This window comes from Corapipo altera, unplaced genomic scaffold (genome assembly GCF_003945725.1).
Source record: "Corapipo altera isolate COAL_440 unplaced genomic scaffold, ASM394572v1 107b, whole genome shotgun sequence".
Lineage (NCBI taxonomy): Eukaryota > Metazoa > Chordata > Aves > Passeriformes > Pipridae > Corapipo > Corapipo altera.
The window spans coordinates 3,265-20,061 of NW_020884951.1; the positions used below are offsets into that span (position 1 = coordinate 3,265).

Below are 16,797 nucleotides of genomic sequence, written 5' to 3' on the forward strand. Positions count from 1 at the left end.
GACTTTTTTCCCTACTCCTCCTGCTTCCTATCCCCTTGGTAGTGTGACTTTCAAGTAAATTTTGGTTCTGGTGGGATTCTGGCACGAAGCTGGGAGAGTTTCCAGTCTCCACTGTCTCCTTCCCAGCGGCCAAGGCCATGGGGTCTTTGGGACACACCAGACCTGAGGAGGGGACCAATGCCCAGAGCCATGCTGTGACCCTGCTCCTGCCCCAGGGCTCCTGGGCACCTGAAGGAGGGCTGAGGAGAGCCCTTCCTCTCTGCTACCTGGCCTGGATTGCCTGTGCTGGCATGGCCAGGGGAGAGGCAGAGCACCACGAAGGGCTGGGTTCATCGCTCAGCTTGGTGACATCCCACTTTTGTCTCCTCACAGGCCAACCCCGCTCCCATTATCGTGAACACAGACTCGCTGGAACAAGGGCTCTCTGTAAGTCTCCCGGTTTCGTTTTGCTTCCTTTGATCAAGTGGTGCATTTTCCCTGCTCAGCAATGCAGGAAAGACTTTTCCAGCCCAAGGAGGCCCTGGTGAGGCGGCAGAGGAGCCTGATACCTGCACCACATCCTCACAGCAGATCCCACCCCCAAACCTCGCTGGGTGACACTGCAGAACCAGGGCTGGCAGCAAGCAGTGCTGGAGGCTCCAAGAACACCGAGGGTACAAGGCAGAAGGCCTTGGCAGAGGAACTGCTGGGCTGGGTGCATTCAGGGTTAATCATACAGTCATTTCCTCCACCTTCCATGCAGGTTGGCTGGGAGGCTCTGCTGGGGCATCTCTTACCTTCCTGCACTGCCTCAGCCTCCTTAGGCAGCCCCAGCCCCTCAGGAGGGATGCAGGGCTCTCTGGGTGCTTTCTGGCATCGCACTCACCAGTCCTCAGGGCAGCAGCACCCATCAGATGCTGCTCCTCTCCCAGTGAAGGCTGCCAGGAGCTGAGCAGTGCTTGGTGCCTGTGTTTGCAGCCACAGTGCATTTGGCACTCTTGGCATAGTGTAAAGATAATCTTTCTCAGTTTGTTGCAGGGTTTGCACACTGTTGCATCCTTTCCCAGAACATTTGGAAATCATTTGTGCTGGGGGGATGGAGGAAGGAGGGTGGCCAGGAGGGTGGCCAGCAGCACTGACTCCACACTTGTGGGGTGTTGCCCTTTTCATTTGCCCAAAGGGAGCCCAGTTAACAGCTTTGACAGGGCTGGGTGCTTTGCATCTGGTTTTCTTCTGGTACATGAAACTTCAGCTGCCTTCCACGTTAATGAAGAGGCACCAGGACTCAGAGCTGGGGTGGGTTTGTCTTTGGAGTCATGGTAGAGGGCTGCAGGTGACTTCTGGGGATTGAATCTTCCTTGTAGAGAACTGCAGACCTCAGCCCACAGCCTGTGATGGGGTCAGCACACATTAGAACTGTGCTGGGCTGGTTGGGCAGGGCTACAGAAAGGAAGGGAGGCCTGGCTGAGACCTCTACAACCCTGGCTGTGTGGTTTAATTATGCCTGAATTGAAGCCACCAGGCAATGGGAAGGAAGGCAATGGTGCATCTCTCAGCATGGAGGCCCTGGGTCCCACAGCCTTGTATGAATATGGCAGAAGAGATTTGTTGTCCCCAAGTACCAGTCCCTCCTCCCTGCCCGTGTGCCCAAGGGCAGTGACAGGTGAGCCCAAGGGCCGAGGACAGGCTCTGTCACCCCAGGCAGGTTCCCAAGCCCTGCAGAAGCCGGCAGCAGGGTGCCCACCTGTGGGGCAGCAGACACCTCCTTCCACGGCAGTGGACTCCACTTTCCTGCCCTCCTGACTGCCTCCCTCTACTCCAGCTCATTAACTCATATCCTTCCCTCTCCCTCCACCTCCATATCCCTGTCCATGCCTTCTTCCTGCTGCAGTTCTTTCTTGCTGTGCTGGATGGGAGCTCCCTTCCTACAGCCCCTGGGGTGGGTTTAGCCGTGTTTCAGGGGGTGCTCTGCAGCCCTGACAGGCACCAGCATCACCCTGGGGATGGCAGTCACTGATCCCATCCATCCAGCCTCAGCAGCACATGCCAGGAGGGACTGTCCTGCAGGGGCCAAAAGGCCAACAGATTGTGGCTGTCATTTTCTGGGCAGAGTGGGGACCACCAGCCCTGTACCCAGGTGTGTGCCTGGAGGAACCTGTGCCCAGGGCAGGGGAGACACCTCACTTTGATTCCTTTCAGTCTCCAGCCTGGAAACCCTCTTGCCTCCTACTTCATGTTATACCAGGAGAGAAACAAGCCCTGCTCCATCTTTTCCTTCTCTGGAGTGCTGGATTCCTCAGGCTCCAGAGAAAACACCCCCTCAAAACCTCAGCAGTTTACAAGGTCAGCAAAGGAGCCACACCAGGAGCTTGCTGCAAAATCCAAAATGCCAAATCAGTGAGAGTGTTTTTTCACAAACCCAAAAGCTGAAACCTGTTGGTACAGGGTGTATTTGAAAGGGTTAAAGTCACATCTTCCAGTCTTTAATTACTTAACTATTCAATGCTTTCTGTAATGATAAACAGATGGATGTAGTCTAGTTCCTTCCTGTTCTAGCTCCATTGATTGCATTGGACTAGCTGCTGGGCTGGATTTGGCCCCGACTGTTTATCAAGAAGTCTGTTCTGCATTTCAGTATCCCTGTCCACCCACTTCCATTCCCAAGAGCACCAGCAGCACCGTAGCACTGGAGTGACTGGGGCTCAGCTCTGTTGCCTGTGGCTTGTACAAAACCCAGCACTCCCACAGTGTAAAAGCACAAATAAACCATTATAAAATGCCTGCAGTATTAAAAGCATCCTTTGAAGGATAAGGATGGGTGCCTGGGGAGATCACCCACGCCAGCCCCAAGGTCACTGCTCACAGTTTCCACCCTGTATTTTGGCCAGCAGGTCCATAGCAGGGAGATGGAGAATCGGAAACAGAGTTCCTGTGGCAAATGGGGTCTCTGCATTTCAGAGCAGCCTGTCTAAAGCTGAAACAACTTCTTGCTTCCAGGCAGTCCCAAAGTGAGCAGGGAAGGTCATTCCAAAGCCCTTGAGGAGTTGATGGTTTCAGAGTCTGGGTCCTTGGAGCCAAGCAATGAGGTGCCATCACCTCCTCAGTTTCTAAAAGCCAGGTGTGAGGAAGCAAAGTGTTTCCCAGGCCTGATCCCAGCCCATGAGCACCACAGGAGCCCAAGGCTCTGCCACCAATTAACACAGAGGCAGCCTTCTTGTGTGGGGAGTCAGCAGTGCTGACTCTGCTGTTGGGGTCCCCAGTCATGGTCTCTGCAGGGTGGGAGACAGCAGAGATGGCCATTGAGCAGGGCAAACTTGCTTGTAAGCCTGAAAAAAACAGAAAAAAAATCAAAACTAAACTGCCACCCTCATGCTTTGGTCCCAAGTGCTGGCAGCGGCACATCCCACTGCCAGTTCCTGCAGACAGTGTGGCTGCACAGTCCTCCCAGCTGTTGATGGGGCTGTCACACTGCAAACCCCTTCCCTCTGCCCAGGCTCAGCAGGTTGGTCCTCATGGCCCTCTGGCAAAAGGCTGACCAGAAGTAGGGCATTTATATATTTTGTGCACAAGGCCAACACTGTGGGCAATGCACACCAGGGGTTGAAGCCAGGGGTTAGCTGGAAGCAAGTCAGTAGGTCTCAGTGCTGCAGCAGGACATGTGGATGCAGGGAGGTGAAGGGAGGGAGCTCTTGACCTATTTTCCCTGGGCCCCCTGCCATGTGCAGGCAGGGAGAGCTCTCCCTCGCCAGCAATGTCAGTGCCCGCGCCAGCAGGGACATGCCCATTGCTCCTGCTGCTCCCCTTTCCTCTTTCTGGAGCGGGCGTGGGGCATTGCCTGGTGCCCTCCACCCCCAGGTCTGCCTGGCACCACCAAGGGCTGGCTCTCCAGCCTTTGGACCCTCTTCATTATGTTGATACACATCTGCTCCACCAGCAGGTCCCACTGCCCATCCCCATTGCATCCTAATCACAGGATATGGGCTAGATCCTGCTCTGAAAGGGGCTGTGGGCAGTGTCACCCTTCCTGCAGGTTATTTTCTCCTGCAGCCTGGTGGGCTATTCGGGTTGTGTTTGAGGAACCCCATCTTAGTCTTCTAAATTTGACCTTCTTTTTTATTTAAAAAACAAGTGAACGCCACCACCCCCCCCCCCCCCAAAAAAAAAAAAAAAGCCAAAAGAAAAGAACCAGAAAACCCACCCCCAAATCCTGACTCTCTAACAAATTGCAGAGCGTGTTCCGCGTGCGCTGTTGCGGTGTTGGCCGGCGGAGCCTGCAGACAGCTTGCAGTAGCTCTGGAAGGTGTGTGCTCTTCTGTTTATCAAATGAGAGTTAACTCTGCAGCCTTCTGTTGATGATCTAAATGCCGTCATCGGTAACTGTTTCCCTGCTGCTCAAAACATGACGGGGAAGTGAAGGCCAGCAAAGGTGCCTCTTCCCGAGCCCTCAGGTGGGCTTGTTGCATGGGAAGGGCTTGGAAAAAAATACCATTACTCTTTTCCATGGGGAATCAGGTGATTCTTAGGATCAGAATAGGCAGGGAACAACTGGTTACCTGTTCAGCCCCTGACACCCCTGTCAGCTCTGCAGGTGCTACATGAGGAGAGGAGAGCAGGGTGGAGTGTGCTCTCCCTGCCTGGGGGTGATAGAGCCAGGCATCTTCCCACCGAACACATAGCACTGAGTCGGCCCCAAACAGGAGCTGGGGAGGAGCACAGGGCACTGGCAAAAGACAGGGGGAACAGCCTGTGGCAGAGCCAGGCCATGGCAGCTCCAGTGGGTGTCATGGGGAGGTTTTTGCCGTCAGCAAGCGACTGGTATTTGATTTTCCGACGCTGGAACGTTTGCTTTGTTGGCTCGTTCCCTTGGTTACGTGGTATATATTAAGTTCTTCATTTGGCTTCCTTATACAATTAAGTGGCATTGCGTTGAGTGGATTTTGGAAACACTATCAGAGCTGAAACTTCGTGGTCAGGCCTGGCTGACCCCAGCGTGCCTGGCCACAGCAGGCTGCTCCCAGCAGACACCACTTCGAGCGAGCGCCAGCACTGCTGGCTGTCAGGGAGCAGTGCAAAACACTGCTCAGCATTGGCAGCCCCGAGGTTTGGGGACTGGGGATGCCCCCAGCGCCCCTGTCTGGCAGCGGGGTGCCTGACGGGGTTGAGTGCTGGGGTGTCTGTGCACCCCGGGCGCCTGCCAGCTCGCGCGCTGCTGGCTCTCACCACGACTCACAGATTGTCAGAGTTTTCTGCAGATCCCCATCCTGTAGGGATGTGTACACTGTTCCTCCGAGGCCGTGGGTGTGCATATGGCTGGCTGTGTGGCAACTGTGTTGAATGCCAAAGCAGAGAGGACAATGTGTGTAGTAGCAAAGGGTGCCAGGAATCTGAGTCGCTGGAAAGCTGGAGAGAGGCAACGGCGCGCCCCACGCACCGGGATACCAACTGCAGGGATGAGCTGAGCCCGAGGGCTGCGCTGAGAGAGACTGTGAGGGCGGCACGGGCCAGTGAGCCGGCTGCACTTAGGATTAGTCAGTACGGCAGGATGAGAGGAGGGAAAGGCAACTCATGCAGGAGGGAGAACTTGTGGTGAGGGAGGCAATGCCCCTCTGCCCTCAGGAGCACAGCCCAGGGCAGCACTGTGGCAGAAGGTGGCACTGGCCATGTGTCCCTGTCCCTCTGAGGCTGTCAGGGATCCTGCTCTGGTTTAATCCCACCACTTCCAATGCTTTTCTGCCTCGAGATCCTTCTTTAAGAGGACCAAAGCCTTCCCCAATGTACTGGAAGGATCTGAGCATTCTGTTGTTGGGGCATCTGAATGTCCCAGCTCTGAACTCTGCCCTGGAATCTTCCCATGGCTGAGAGGCACCAGGCACAGAGCACATTCAAGAAGGGACAACCCTCTCAACCTGTGTTCCCTGGAGCCTCCATCCCATCTCTCTGCTCTGGACTCTCCCCAGCCTCATCCTTGAAGCGCAGTACCCACAACAGGGTGTGGGATTTCTTTGCCCTTCCAGGATAGGGGATGAGGGTGAGCATGTCACAGGTGGCACAGCCCCATCCCAGATCCTGGCCTGCAGAACTGCTCCTTCCCCTGGACCCCTGACTATTGCCAGCTAGAAAAACTCCTGCCTGCTCAGTCTGGGGTCCCATCACCTCTGCCTGGTCAATCAGAACTGACTGTGCCCTGTCACCTGTTCCCCAGAGTGACTCAAATTATGAGAGTGAGTTCGGTCCCCTCCAAAAAAGCTATGAGTCAGCAGCGTGCCCTGGCAGCCAAAAAACACCATGTCCTGGGGTGCTTCAGGCCCAGCATCGCTGGTCTGGTGAGGGAGGGGATTATCCTGCTCTGCTCTGCACTGGGGCGGCCTCACCTTGAGTGCTGGGGGCAGTTTTGGGCACCACAATGTAAGAAGGATATAAAGCTATTAGAGGGCATCCAGAGGAGTGCTACAAAGGTGGTGAAGGGTCTAGAGGAGAAGCCATATGAGGAAAGGATGAGGTCACCTGGCTTGTTCAGCCGGAGGAGGAGACTAAGGACAGACCTCATCGGGACCTGTGGCTTCCTACGAGGAGAAGACGAGGGGCAGCACAGATCTCTGTGCTCTGCTGACCAGTGACAGGACCCAAGCCTGAGGCTGTGTCAGAGGAGGTTTAGGTTGAATCTCAGGAAAAGATTCTTCCCCAAAGGGTGGTCAGGCACTGAACAGGCTCCCCAGGGCAGTGGTCACGGTTCCAAGGCTGCCAGAGCTCAAGAAGCATTTGGACAACACTCTCAGGCCCATGGTGGGATTCTTGGGGCTGTTCAGTGCAGGGCCAGGAGTTAGATTTGGTGACCCTTGTGGTTCCCTTCCTACTCAGGATATTCTATGAAAACTGTTGCCGTTGAGTGTAACAGCTCTGGATGCTGCAATAGCCAATTGCTTTGCAAATCTTGTTAAATTTTGGACGTTAGCAGCTGTTTATGGTCTGATCCTGATGACGTGGAGTGAACCTGCTGCCTCGTTTTCCTGTGTATGGCTGGTTATGATAAAAATGGATTTTTTTGACTGTACATTTACCATTTTAGAGCCTACGGTTGCATCCCTTTTGTTTGTATCCATTATGTTTCCAAGAGCTCTGCTTTAACACTCTGAGTATGGGAGACCTTTAAGCGTGGGGATCAGTATGGTGTACAGCACTGAGACAGGCTACACCATTTTTGTATACAAGGGCAGCACGATGTTTTCACCTCTCGCTGTGCCCCACTCTCACACCTTGTTTCCTTTGCACCCAACTAATTTCATAGAATGAATTATTCTGAATTTTCCGTTAATACAATCATGCTACTAAAAGATTTTAAAAATATAAGCTGCTAAAGGTGTTTATTATGTTATTATGTACAGACATTTTTTTCTTTTAAATGGACCGACCCCCTCTCTTCCTTTCCTCCAGCAGTGAATTCCTGAGGTTAATTATATGCTGCGTAACAAAGGTGTTATTTCCTTTTGTGCCTTCGGTTGAGTTCCTTTTCACAGCTGAAGAAATGAGCTGGGAGAATAAAGGCTTTGCACTGAAGTGCATTAAAGTCAGTGGGCTTTGGCTCATACCCAGGAAGAAAAGCAGCACATGGTTTAATTCCAGGGCAGGCTCAAGCAGTTGCATTTAAGGTTTTTTCAGCGGTGATGGTGCAGCTTTTTGGTTGGATTCTTCATATTCAGCTGTCAGAGGGGAAAAAATGAATTCCCCAAGGACCAGCACATAGTCGTAACACGCTGTCTCCCTCTCTCCAGATGAATGGCAGTGATGGGATGTTCAAATATGAGGAGATCGTCTTGGAAAGGGTAAGTACTCTTTACTCACCCGCCAGCAGTCTTTGCTGCCTCTTCCCACTCACCCACCCACCAGCACAGCCAGCCCCCCAGGCATCCCTGCACCAGCTGATGGGGAGGGGTTGGTCGCTGCTCCCTGCTCTCTCTGGAGGTTTTTGCAGGTGTCGCACTTGCTGTGCCTGCCTGGCCCTGCAGCACGGGGAGAGGTGGGCTTGCTGCTCCCCTCTCCCCCTGCAGACCCCTCCAGAAGGCAGGGAGGAGGGCTTCTCCCTTGCCTCCTTCTCTCACACCCCCACCCACACAAACCATCAGTGCAGTGGAGGAGGCTCTTTGTCATTGCCTTTGCCAGAAAACGGAGGTGCAGGGAGCTCTGCTTGTGCTGGCACTCAGGTAGGTGCACCCCACAGCTGGGCACAGGGGACGGATGCCACCCCGCCACCAGACTGCCCACTGCTCTGGGGTACGCAGCCTTGGGATGCTAAGCTGCAAGAACAGGTTTTTTAGTAAAACAAGCCACAATGGGAGAAGTTTCTGCTGAAGCCTTTTCTTTGTTGGCAACACAGAGGTGACTGCATCCGCTGCTAAACTCAGCTCCCCCCACATATGGGGTTTATCCAGGGGCAAGCCAACACCACAGAGGGCAGGGAGGGCTTTCCCTTGATGCCCAGGAAATGAGTGGGATGGAGGGAAGGAGAGGGAGTGGGAAAAGCAGGCCCAAGGTTTACTCCAAGAGACAGGCACAGCCCTGCTGACGGGATGGCTGGGGTGGGAGGCTGCCCACGGAGCTCCACGGCACACCTTGCCTCCTCCTCAGAGCCGTGCCAGCCTCGCCGCGTGGCCAGCATTGCAGGGGGAGACGCATCGCTCATTATTCTGTTCCTCTCTGCCTTTAGTCATCTCCCTCCTTCCCCTGGCTCTGCATCACGGAGGTGGGTGGACGGAAGGTTATCTGGGGCTGCCGCCTCACCCACCGCTTCCCCACCATGCCTGACGAAACCAGCCCAGGGGATCCTTCCTTTTTGGGCTAAGCAATTCTTGCTCCGGGCCCAAGGTAGAGGCAAAAGCCTCGTTTTCAGGGATTCTTCAGAGCATCCTCTGTCCTCGGGGCTGAGGGAACATGGGGAGAGCTGGCAGGACCACACAGAGAGGCCCCCATTGATGCCCCACACTCATTGATGCCCTCGTTTTAAAGCCCCAGGCAGCAATTCCCTCTCCAACAGCATGAGAAAATTTCAGTGATTAGCAGCCAGGGTCAGCATGGACCATACTCAGGTCCTTTCCCTTCAGCTTCTCCCCAGTGGGATCCAACAACCCTTTCTTAATGCAAGAGAAGTACCCTGGTGCCTGCAGGTGAGGCTGTCCCCTTGCTGGGAAGTTTGGCTTCCAGAGTTGTATCCCAACTGGTCTGTGACTGTTATTAATCCTTGTCTTTGTTGTAAATACAAGGGTAAATGCAGCAGCATTTTGGGGGCAATAATTGAGGAAACACCATCTGCACAGGGACATGGCTTTGGGTTTACCCACCATACATGTGTCCTCAGCAGGAACTACCTCTGTGTCTGCATCAATGCTGATGCCAGCTAAGAAATCCCTTGAACTGCATTTTGAGGTTTATCAAAATAAAAATGAACACCTCCCAGATGATTTCCAGGTGTTGTAGCTAACAAAGGACAGGCACAACAAATGAGATCATTTTGCAGTCTCACCTGCCTTGCTATGTCCAGGCTGGGTCTCCGTGACAATAGGGAGCTTTTTTGAGTTGCACACAGGGTAACCAGAATCTATTTTAGAGAAAAGAGAGCAGCCCTAGACCCTTTACTGTTGAGTGCCTCCTTGTCACATGCCAGCCAAATTCCAGCTGGCGGGAAAGTATCCAGGAGCGTTGCACAGTGAGAGGCATTGGTGGCTCCTGGTGCCGTGTCATGAGTGTCATATTGTGAGAGCAGAGGCTTCTGCATCACTGCAGGAGCTGATGCTGGGACCAGATTGCTGGGGAGAAGTGCAAGCCCCAGCTGGCTGTTGGTGCTAAGTGATCCCAGGGAGCCTGAGCTCCAGTGTGGCCCTCCTGGCCACAGCTCCCTGGGCAGAGCACCCCATCGTCTAACACCAAGCACTGAGGCTGTGGGCAGCCAGGGGCGTGCTTGGCCTGAGCCCACTTGTGTATGAGAAGCAGGCATGATAGTATGTGACTAAGTGTCAGCTCTTACGCATGAGAAAACAAGACTAGGAGCCATCTGATTTTCAAGGCAGAGCAAAAAAAGCAGGAATTGTCCACTTGCATCAAGCATGGATCTGGAAGCAACGCCTGTGAGTGTGTCAGTAATGAGGATCCTGAAAGTGGGAGAGGCAGCAAAAGGCCACAGCCACTCAGTCCTGAGATGTTGCGGGAATGGGTTGGAGATGAGCTGTGGCCTCTGCATTCCCTCCAGGCATACTTCAGCAGGAGAAGCTCAAGTGATGCTCCAAGCATGTGTGTGAGGAAGAGGAGGCGTAGCTGGAGACCCCACTCCATCCTGATAGCCACCTCCACCCAATCCTGCAAATTTTGGCACCAGCATCACTGGTCCCCCAGCTTGGCTCTGTGCCAGGGCTACATCCCAGGGGTGTAGGGAGGCAGGGGTGGGATGCTGGTGACTGGCACAATCCCCGCTGGTCTGTGCGGCTGCGGCGTCGGTGTCTCCTCCTGGGGAGCAGCCAGCGAGGGGAGGTTTTCTCCGCCAAGGACCACCTCCTCTTCCCCCAGCTCCCCCCCTGCCTCAGAGTCTCTCCGTGGAGACGCGGTGGTGAGGGAGGTCCTCGGCGGCTCCCACTCTCCCACTCCATCTGTTCAGCGCTCCACGCTGCGCCGAGCGCTCGGCTGATGAACGCTGGCCTCTCCTCCAGCCGCGCATCCCTCTGCCCCCTGGGCCAGCCACCCTGGGGCGGGACGGATGCTCTCGGGGCTCCCACGCCCCAGACAGTCCCACAGCTGAGGGGAACCATTCCGGGAGGGCCAGCAGTGAGTGGTTGCCCATGGGGGCAAGACGCGGCGTTTGATTTCCCGCAGGGTAACTCCGGGCTCGGCTTCAGCATAGCGGGAGGAATCGACAACCCCCATGTTCCGGATGACCCGGGTATCTTCATCACCAAGATCATCCCCGGGGGAGCGGCAGCCATGGATGGCCGTCTAGGGTGAGTACAGGGCTGGGGGAGCAGCTCCATCTGAGTGTCACCCAGGATCTCAGCCCAGACCCTCTAGTCCCCTTCCTTGCCATGGGCCCTGGCTGCCCCATGTCTCTTCCCCACAGCTAGATCCTCTCAGTACAGGGATGCCCCTCGGTCCTGGCCACCAGCCTCCTGTCTGTAGCCACCCTTCCCTCCCTGTGTGAGGTTCCTGCTCCCATCCTTCCAGCCACAGACCAGGGCAGGATCCAGTCTTTCCTCTCATATCCCACCTCCACCAGGGTTGCACCACGAGGACCAGCCCCACTGGCTCCTGCTTTGGGAGGGACCATGCTCTCACCCCAGCAGGGCAGGATCTGGCCAGCTTGAGCAGCTTTCCTTTGTGTATCTGGAGGAGGGTGGCAGATGTAACCAGAGGAGGGTGGTACAGGCTGGTGGTTCCCCAGGAGAGCTCAGGGCCACGCTGTGCCCCCAGGGTGAATGACTGCGTGCTGCGGGTGAACGACGTGGACGTCTCCGAGGTTGTGCACAGCAAAGCTGTGGAGGCCCTGAAGGAAGCGGGCCCCGTGGTGCGGCTCGTGGTGCGGCGCCGGCAGCCCCCGCCAGAGACCATCATGGAGGTTAACCTGATGAAGGGCCCCAAAGGTGAGCCCCTCACTCTGCTTGCTTGACTGGGGTGCCTCCCAGGAGGGTATGGGGTGACCCCTCAGTGTGAGATTCCAGGAGATGCAGGGTAGCATCGTGGGGCATGTGGGATGCAAGGTGGCACTGCCGCAGTGCAGGATGCTGCAGGGTGGCCCAGCAAGGTGGGATGCTGTGGGGCACAGGGTATGGGAAAGACCCACAATGCAGTGAGTGGTGGCTGGGCTGGCTCCAGGCAGCTGCAGGGTGGCCCATTGCCTGCTGGGTTTGGGACAGGGTGAGAATTCCAGTGAGGCAGAGGGGCCGTGTGCCAGCCTGGGATTCTGTCCATCTGTGTGTCCCTCACCTGCCTTCTCACTCCTCCTCAGGCCTGGGGTTCAGCATTGCAGGGGGCATTGGGAACCAGCACATCCCTGGCGACAACAGCATCTACATCACCAAGATCATCGAGGGAGGTGCTGCCCAAAAGGACGGGCGCCTGCAGATCGGGGACCGGCTGCTTGCGGTAAGCCCCGTGGCCACAGCCAGACGTGAGGTGAAGCTGGGCAGGCTCCACCATGCTGCAGTGTTGATCCTGAGCTCCAACACCCCTCCTGTCAGCAGCCCTTCCTTGGGGTCCCCGCTGGGATGGTCCTTGGGAGAGGCAGGAGCAATACTGGCTGTAGGCAGGAGGGCCAAACCCAAGGAGATGGGACCTGCCTTTGGAGATACTGCAGCACTTACCCTACAGAAAACTGCTCCCCTCCCGCAGGACTGCACTGGTCCCTGCCCTCCCGCTCATCCATCTCACCCAGCCCTTTCCCCCTGGCAGGTGAATAACACAAACCTGCAGGACGTGCGGCATGAGGAGGCAGTGGCTGCCCTGAAGAACACCTCTGACATGGTGTACCTGAAAGTGGCCAAGCCCGGCAACATCCACCTCAACGACATGTACGCGCCCCCCGACTACGCCAGCAGTACGTACGCAGTGGGCTGGGCACGGAGCGTGCTGGGGGGCAAGAAGTGCTGGGCTGGTCTGCATGTCCTCGTTGCATGTGGATTTCTGCTCCTGATGACCTTCTCCTCCCCTGCAGCCTTCTCAGCCTTGGCTGACAACCACATAAGCCATAACTCCAGTCTGGGCTACCTGGGCAGCGTTGAGAGCAAGCCTGCCTATCCCATCCCCACCCAGGTGACTCCGTCCCGATACTCGCCTATTCCTCGGCACATGATTGGAGACGATGACTTCACTAGGTGAGTACTAGGCATGAGCATCCCCTAATCCCTGATGCTTCTCCTTTTCTCTCTTTCCCTCTGTGGTGGCTTGACCTCATCCCCACTGCCGGTGCAGAGCCTCAGCCAGAAGCCTGTAGGTGCATGGTGCAAAGCTTTAGGCCCCCATAACGTGCTCTGTGCTCACCCGCCTGCTGTGTCAATCCCTGGCTCGCTGCATCCACTCCTTCTCCATTCCCCCTCCTGCTCTTTCACAAGCTTTACCCATCTGCATTTCTGCTTAGTTCTCCTGCTTGTTTTACAATACCTGGAATACAAGGTGTCCCCTGCCCTTACAGTGCCAGCAGTGTCACAGGCTCCCAGGATGTCCCTAAGTGGAGCTGTGCTGGGGATGAAGGGCTGGGGGGAGCATAGCCTTGCAAACAAGTGGGGCTCCTCCTCCCACACTCCTTGAGACTGACATCCCAAACCACCTGCACCCAGGTACCATTTCAACAGCTGCCAGCCCCCGGCTTGCCAGCCCTGCCACAGCCCCTTTGCCCCACTAGAATCATTTATGCAGGTTTGTTTCCAGAAACCAGGAAATAAAGAGGAGCACAAGGAAGACATTGCTCTGAGCCTAAATGTGGTATAAAATTTCTTCAAAGCCTCAAGCTGAGAATGAGAGAGCGAGATCTGGCAGGTCCTGCTCTGCTTGCCCAGGCTTACAGCTTTCGCTCTGCTTGCCACAGCCTCGGGGCCAGTGTTGAGCCTGCTCTGGATTTGGTATCCCCAGGGCCACGACTGTAGGCTTAGGCTGTATTCTAAGGACCAACACTCGAGTTAGGCTTAGGGCTGGCTCTGTATCTGGAACAAGGTCTCAGGCTGGTTTTGGGGTTGTGTTCACAGTGGAAGATAGCTTCGTCTGGGGTTCTCCCATTCTGTACGTCAGTGGTGGATGCTGGAGTGGGAGACCATGACTTTCTGTTTGCTGTCAGGTCTGCTGTCCTCCTGGAGAGTGGCTGCACTCATCTTTGTCACAGGGATTTCTCTTTTCTTGGTGCTCAGCCACGGCTGGGTGCCTTTGTACACCATGACCTGTGCAGCACTGGCTTCCACACCCCATCCACACACCATCTCTCCCACATGGTCTTGGCACCAATGATGCCAGTTCCACAGCCTGTTTCTGGTGCTGCATCCTCACCAGGTGTAGCAACTCCTGTGCTGTCAGGGCACTAGGGGATGATGCCACAGGCAGGAGCAGTGCTTTCTGCCATTACATTGCACTACAGAAGCACTGAGTCCCAGCACTTGGAAAACACACCAGGGACACTGATCCCATCAGGATGTCCCTTCTTACATTTGCCAGCATTCTTATTTGTAGGTTAGAGTGGAGAGAACAGCCCAGCTTAGGCTGGACACAGCCAGTGGCAATGGCACAGTGATGTCTATGCAGTGGCTCAGCAGTGGCTTGGCAGTGACAATGGCACAGTGATGGTTTGGCAGTGGCACAGTGGTGGCTCCCTGTGGCTTGGCAGTGGCAATAGCACAGTGATGGCTCGGCAGTGGCCCCGGTGCAGCACGTGCCGGTGGCCACTAGAGGATGGTGCTGCCTTGTGGAGAGCCACACTGCAGGTGGGCTGGCACCACTGGGCCACCGTGCCCAGCCACAGCCCCCTGCTCCCCAATAGATTCACAACCTGTGGTGGGCTCAGCACCTTCCTCATCCACCCCTGGACAGTGCTGAAAGCCTCTTGTGCACCACTGACCCCGCAGGACACCTTCATCACTGAGGGTCTGTTGGCTGTGAGGTACCTGTCTGAGGCTTCATTTCCTCTGTTCATTCCTGTAATATCTCTCTACCTTCCATCAAAGTGTCTAGTCCTCATGGGTGCTGGACGTGCTTCCCCTCAGACTGAATTCAGGTGGTGGTTCCTACACATTGCTTGGGCAGCAGCAAAACCCAATGTGCAGAGCAGGTTCATCTCCTGGTTGGAAGCAGGGTTTGCAGACCCAGAAATCTGACCTAGTTCTTCCCCTGGAAGAACTCTAGCCCTAGGGATAGCTTTGCTGCAAAGGGACTGATAGCTGCAGCCCTCCCTGACCCCTTCCAACTGACCCTGAGCCAAGCATTGTTGGCTTTTTGAGGATGTGGTATTGAGCATCTTTTGACCCCAATGGCATCTCCATGGTGTTTCCCTGGTCTCCTCCTGGTCCTGGTGCATCCCAGGCCCTTGCTATGGTTCAGCTGAGTCCTGAGCCCTGCTTGGCTCAGACCTCAAATGCATCCAAAGGCCATAAAGATAAAGCGAGTATTTTCTGAAAGTCCCAAGGCAGATTCAGCCTCTGTCCCATCCAAAATGCACAGCTGGAGTTAGGACTCTTCCGTGCCTCTGCATTTGAAGGCAAGGGGCTGCAGTGATGCAGTACATGTGGAGCTGCAGGCATGGGGAGCCTGGTCCTCCCCCGAGTGACTGTGCTGCCAATGCCTGCAGGGGCAGGAAGGAGTTAAGCCTGCAGGGACTAGTAGAGCAAAGGCTTTGTCCTTTCAGCACTTCCAGAAAAAACCCTGTGTATGGGTGGGGAAGCCACTGGCCCAGCAGCTGTTAGGAGGCAGAGACAGGCATTGTGGGGCAGTCACTGCACAGAGCATTCTGAACGTTCCTGCCCCTCATGCTTCCCGGCAGTGCTGCCAGCAGAGCCTGCCACACCTCAGGGTTCACTATCAATGCCTCATCATCCGTGTCCTACAGGGGACAGCCAGCTCTGTCCCCCTCCAGGCAGCAGCGAGGCCACAGGAGCAAGTGTGACCAGAGACAGGGGACCGGGATGCTGTGCCTGGTGGGAGGCACAGGGACAGAAAGGAGCAGCTGGGGGAGCTGGGAGAGTTGGGCTATGCTCACTCCAGGGTCTGGGCAGGGCAGGAGCTCACCAAGACCTCACAAGGCATCCTGCATTTCTGTCTATCCATTTCCTGCTCCTCTTGCTCCTTATGAGATGATTGCCTGGAGCTAAGTGATAATTCAGCCCATCAGGACTCCCCCACAGGGAAGGATGGTGGGAGACTTTTCCTGGGGTGCTGGCACATGTTCCTGGAGGTAAATCCTGACACCTGCATCCATTAAAGCACCAAAACCTTCCCCCATCTGCCCAAGTGATGGCAGTGATGCTTCAGCCTGGCCCGAGGGGCTGAAGAAGACTCCAGCCCCACTCATGTGCTGGGAAGCCCGGACACAGACAAGCCTGTCACCAGCTTTGCTGCTCCTCACCCTGATGTCTCCCTGTCCCTTATCTGTCCTTTCAGGGAGCCCCGGAAAATCATCCTGCACAAAGGCTCCACTGGCCTGGGCTTCAACATTGTTGGAGGGGAAGACGGTGAGGGGATCTTTGTGTCCTTCATCCTGGCTGGAGGCCCTGCTGACCTCAGCGGGGAGCTGCGGAGGGGAGACCGCATCCTCTCGGTGAGTAGGTGGGGCACCCACTGCCCCTCCATGGCCTCCCCCAGCCCCGGGAAGACACCTGTCCCCTGCCACCCCAGCCAGACACAGCTCGGTGGGATGCACCCCCAGTGCGGGTGTGGACATGGCTGCGGTGGGGGGCAGCCCCGATGGCCGGGAGGGCCGGGGGCAGGTACCGGGGATGTCGGTACTAGAGATACCGGTACTGGAAGTGCCAGCAGTGGGGCACGGTGGCAGGGTAATGAGGCACTGAGAGTGTGGGTACCACGGCTATCGGTACAGGAGCGGGGCATCGAGACACAGGGCACACCCCGCCGGTCCGGTCCCGTCCAGCGGAGCCGCTCTGTTCCCCGCAGGTGAACGGCGTGAACCTCCGCAACGCCACCCACGAGCAGGCGGCGGCGGCGCTGAAGCGAGCGGGGCAGACGGTGACCATCATCGCGCAGTACCGGCCCGAAGGTACCGCCACGGGGAAACCGGGAACCGGGAACCGGGAACCGAGAGGGGAGCGGGGCGGGGCGGGCGGGGCGTGCAGATGAGGGGGCGGGGCATGCAGA

The 16,797-nt window shown here is 56.2% G+C and overlaps 1 protein-coding gene across 3 annotated transcripts in view; it reads left to right on the forward strand.

Annotated features, from left to right (window-relative positions):
• Positions 1 to 365: 365 nt before the first annotated feature.
• DLG3 (discs large MAGUK scaffold protein 3) overlaps positions 366 to 16,797 on the forward strand; it is a 37,759-nt gene continuing 21,327 nt past the window's right edge. For all 3 annotated transcript variants that reach the window (XM_027663152.1, XM_027663153.1, XM_027663154.1), the window contains exons 1-9: positions 366 to 426; positions 7,749 to 7,799; positions 10,834 to 10,958; positions 11,425 to 11,594; positions 11,960 to 12,096; positions 12,403 to 12,547; positions 12,665 to 12,824; positions 16,087 to 16,243; positions 16,597 to 16,699. In XM_027663152.1, coding sequence (XP_027518953.1) covers positions 7,749 to 7,799; positions 10,834 to 10,958; positions 11,425 to 11,594; positions 11,960 to 12,096; positions 12,403 to 12,547; positions 12,665 to 12,824; positions 16,087 to 16,243; positions 16,597 to 16,699 — 1,048 coding nt within the window. In that variant the 5' untranslated portion in view covers positions 366 to 426. The remainder of the gene's footprint in view (positions 427 to 7,748; positions 7,800 to 10,833; positions 10,959 to 11,424; positions 11,595 to 11,959; positions 12,097 to 12,402; positions 12,548 to 12,664; positions 12,825 to 16,086; positions 16,244 to 16,596; positions 16,700 to 16,797) is intronic.